The sequence below is a fragment of the Phytophthora parasitica genome (assembly GCF_000247585.1).
Source record: "Phytophthora parasitica INRA-310 unplaced genomic scaffold supercont2.269, whole genome shotgun sequence".
NCBI classification, from domain to species: domain Eukaryota; phylum Oomycota; class Peronosporomycetes; order Peronosporales; family Peronosporaceae; genus Phytophthora; species Phytophthora nicotianae.
In genome coordinates this window covers 8,358-10,560 of record NW_008649255.1, presented here as the reverse complement: position 1 = coordinate 10,560, position 2,203 = coordinate 8,358, and the positions used below count along the sequence as shown (strand labels likewise).

Sequence of the window (2,203 nt, the reverse complement as noted above, 5' to 3'; positions counted from 1 at the left end):
TCGACTACCATCTTGTTGGCGCAGGAATTTTCCGTGGTGCTTGATACGGTACGTATCCCATTGTTGAAAAGGTACACCGTCAAGGACATTCCTGAAGGAGGTTCTATTCCGGAGATATGGTTTGAAACTGGATGAATCAGCCGCCGAATGGAGAGTGAACATACACAGGATGATGCCTGAAGAGACGTACGCGGACTATGTCGCAGCACTTAGAGACGCAACACAGTATGTGAATGCATGATATTGGTTCGATCTTACCGGAATCTAGACAAGACAATGAAGAAACTGGTGATACAGAGGCCAAAGCTAAATGTCGAAGAGATAGCGGTAGGTGCGTTGGAGCTACGGCACCGGAGTCGGGTTATGACCAAGTACCGGTGATTATAGTGAAGGACGTGATGGAGACTAAAATGTCGGCAGGCAAGGCAAACTCGTTGGACAAGATGTTGGAGTGTGTGGTGACGGATGTAGCTGAGCGAGACAGCGAACGTGCAGCCATTTACGCAGCCACGGTACAAGCAGCAAGGATAGCGGCATTTTTTGTGCATTCCGATGCCATCCACCGTCGAGTGGTGAGAAGGACATGCGTCAGTGCGAAGAAGGCGGTCAGCCTGAGACGGTTGTGGAGTTGGATGACAATCAGGAAGGATATTGTGGTGAGCCATTGGCGACTGCACATCGGGCGCAGAGCTGATACCCATTCCAGCCGTACGGGCACCACTAGAGGAGTCATGCTGAGCGAGGAAACCTCCGAGAACCCCGTGACAGCGAGCTACCATTTTCATCTTGTTTCTGATCACCATAGGGAGAAGCTCACTGAACCGTCAGTACGCGACCGTATTCTTAATAGTGCTGTAGCTGCTGTCGTTTATCGGTAATGCACCTGCTTTAAATTTAGTCTAATGTGTACAAGCTCGTTTCTCATACAATCATCTGAGTAGTAAAACAGTTCCTGAACGTTAAAGCTCGTTTTACCGAAAACTATAAAGGTTGATAATCACCGTTTTTTTGTCGCGCGCGGTCTCTCTCTCTCTCTCTCTCTCTCTCTCTCTCTCTCTCTCTCCCCGTACATTTGAATTGTGCCTTGTTGACCCGTATGGCCTAGGGACAGCGAACAAAACCAGGCGTAAAAAATTATTATTAGATGGAATTTGTCAGACATCTGGCAGACACAGCAAATCGCAATCAATTTGGAGGGACATTACAGTACTACTAAAGGTACAGTGTTATCTATCTAGATGCAGTCAAGCAGCAAGATAACGACTGAGGCGCATACTGATTCAAAGCAAAGAAGGTGTACTTATAGAGCTTGCATCGACTTGTGCATCTTCCGAAGCAGTTTACCCACCGTAGCCCAGCTCAGTTGGCCACAAGGTCGCTTTCGTGAATGTGTAGTTGTTTAATTCACATCAACACTTTCAGCACAGTTGAGAAACACTTGTGTAGCATCTTCGATGGTCTGGTCACCGTTTAGTGCGTTCTTCGAGGCAGCATCTTTTTCTATGTGATTCATTACGTACCGAAGTTCATTAAGCCGCTTCTGAAGCTTGCGGCTTGGCATATCTTGTCCTTCAAGCAAGCGAAACGGCGGCCGCTGCTTGAATTTATTACCGCACCGCCAAAGCATCCAGGCATGGCGAACAGAGCAATCGGGAATTTCAAAATTTTCAGCTACGCGGCGGAACCTTCCCCCAAAAATGAGCCAACGTGCGCTCAACTTTATTATTAGTGGGCTCGGTACGACTTTCCGGTGGTGTTGCCAGCCTCTGCACAAGGTCATCCACGCCATAATCACTGAGGCATTTCGTAATTGCTGCACTTAGACCATCGAAAGTGACCGTGCCTGCTCCAATTACCCTCTTTTCCAGCTCAGTGATAATGTCTTTCACTGTATCCATTCATGTTTCTTCAATTTTGGAAAGAGTTTCCAGCAGGCCTTCTTTTAACCACTTCATTTCACACAAAATCGACACGTGTGGTGGTACAGCAGTTGGACGGATTCATGCATCAGAGCTTCCATCTCCTGTCTGAAGCCGCTTGGTAAGAGAAGATAGCAACGGTGCATCTTGAAATAGAGGAGGCTGAAATGCTGGGTGTTTAGGTGATAAAGCTCTTGTCAAGTATGAATGGTGATAGGTCAGCGAGGCCAAACAGTACTCCGCAATAAACTCCAATCTTTCGGGTAGGCCCGGGAACATCAGAG

General features: G+C 47.5%; 1 protein-coding gene across 1 annotated transcript; it reads left to right on the top strand.

The window, feature by feature from the left end:
- Window positions 1-276: 276 nt before the first annotated feature.
- Window positions 277-694, top strand: PPTG_20066 (hypothetical protein; the record flags this gene model as incomplete). Its single annotated transcript, XM_008918701.1, has 3 exons — window positions 277-327; window positions 393-512; window positions 581-694. The coding sequence occupies 3 exons, from the start codon at window positions 277-279 to the stop codon at window positions 692-694; spliced, it is 285 nt and encodes a 94-aa protein (XP_008916949.1).
- Between the last annotated feature and the right edge of the window lie 1,509 nt (window positions 695-2,203).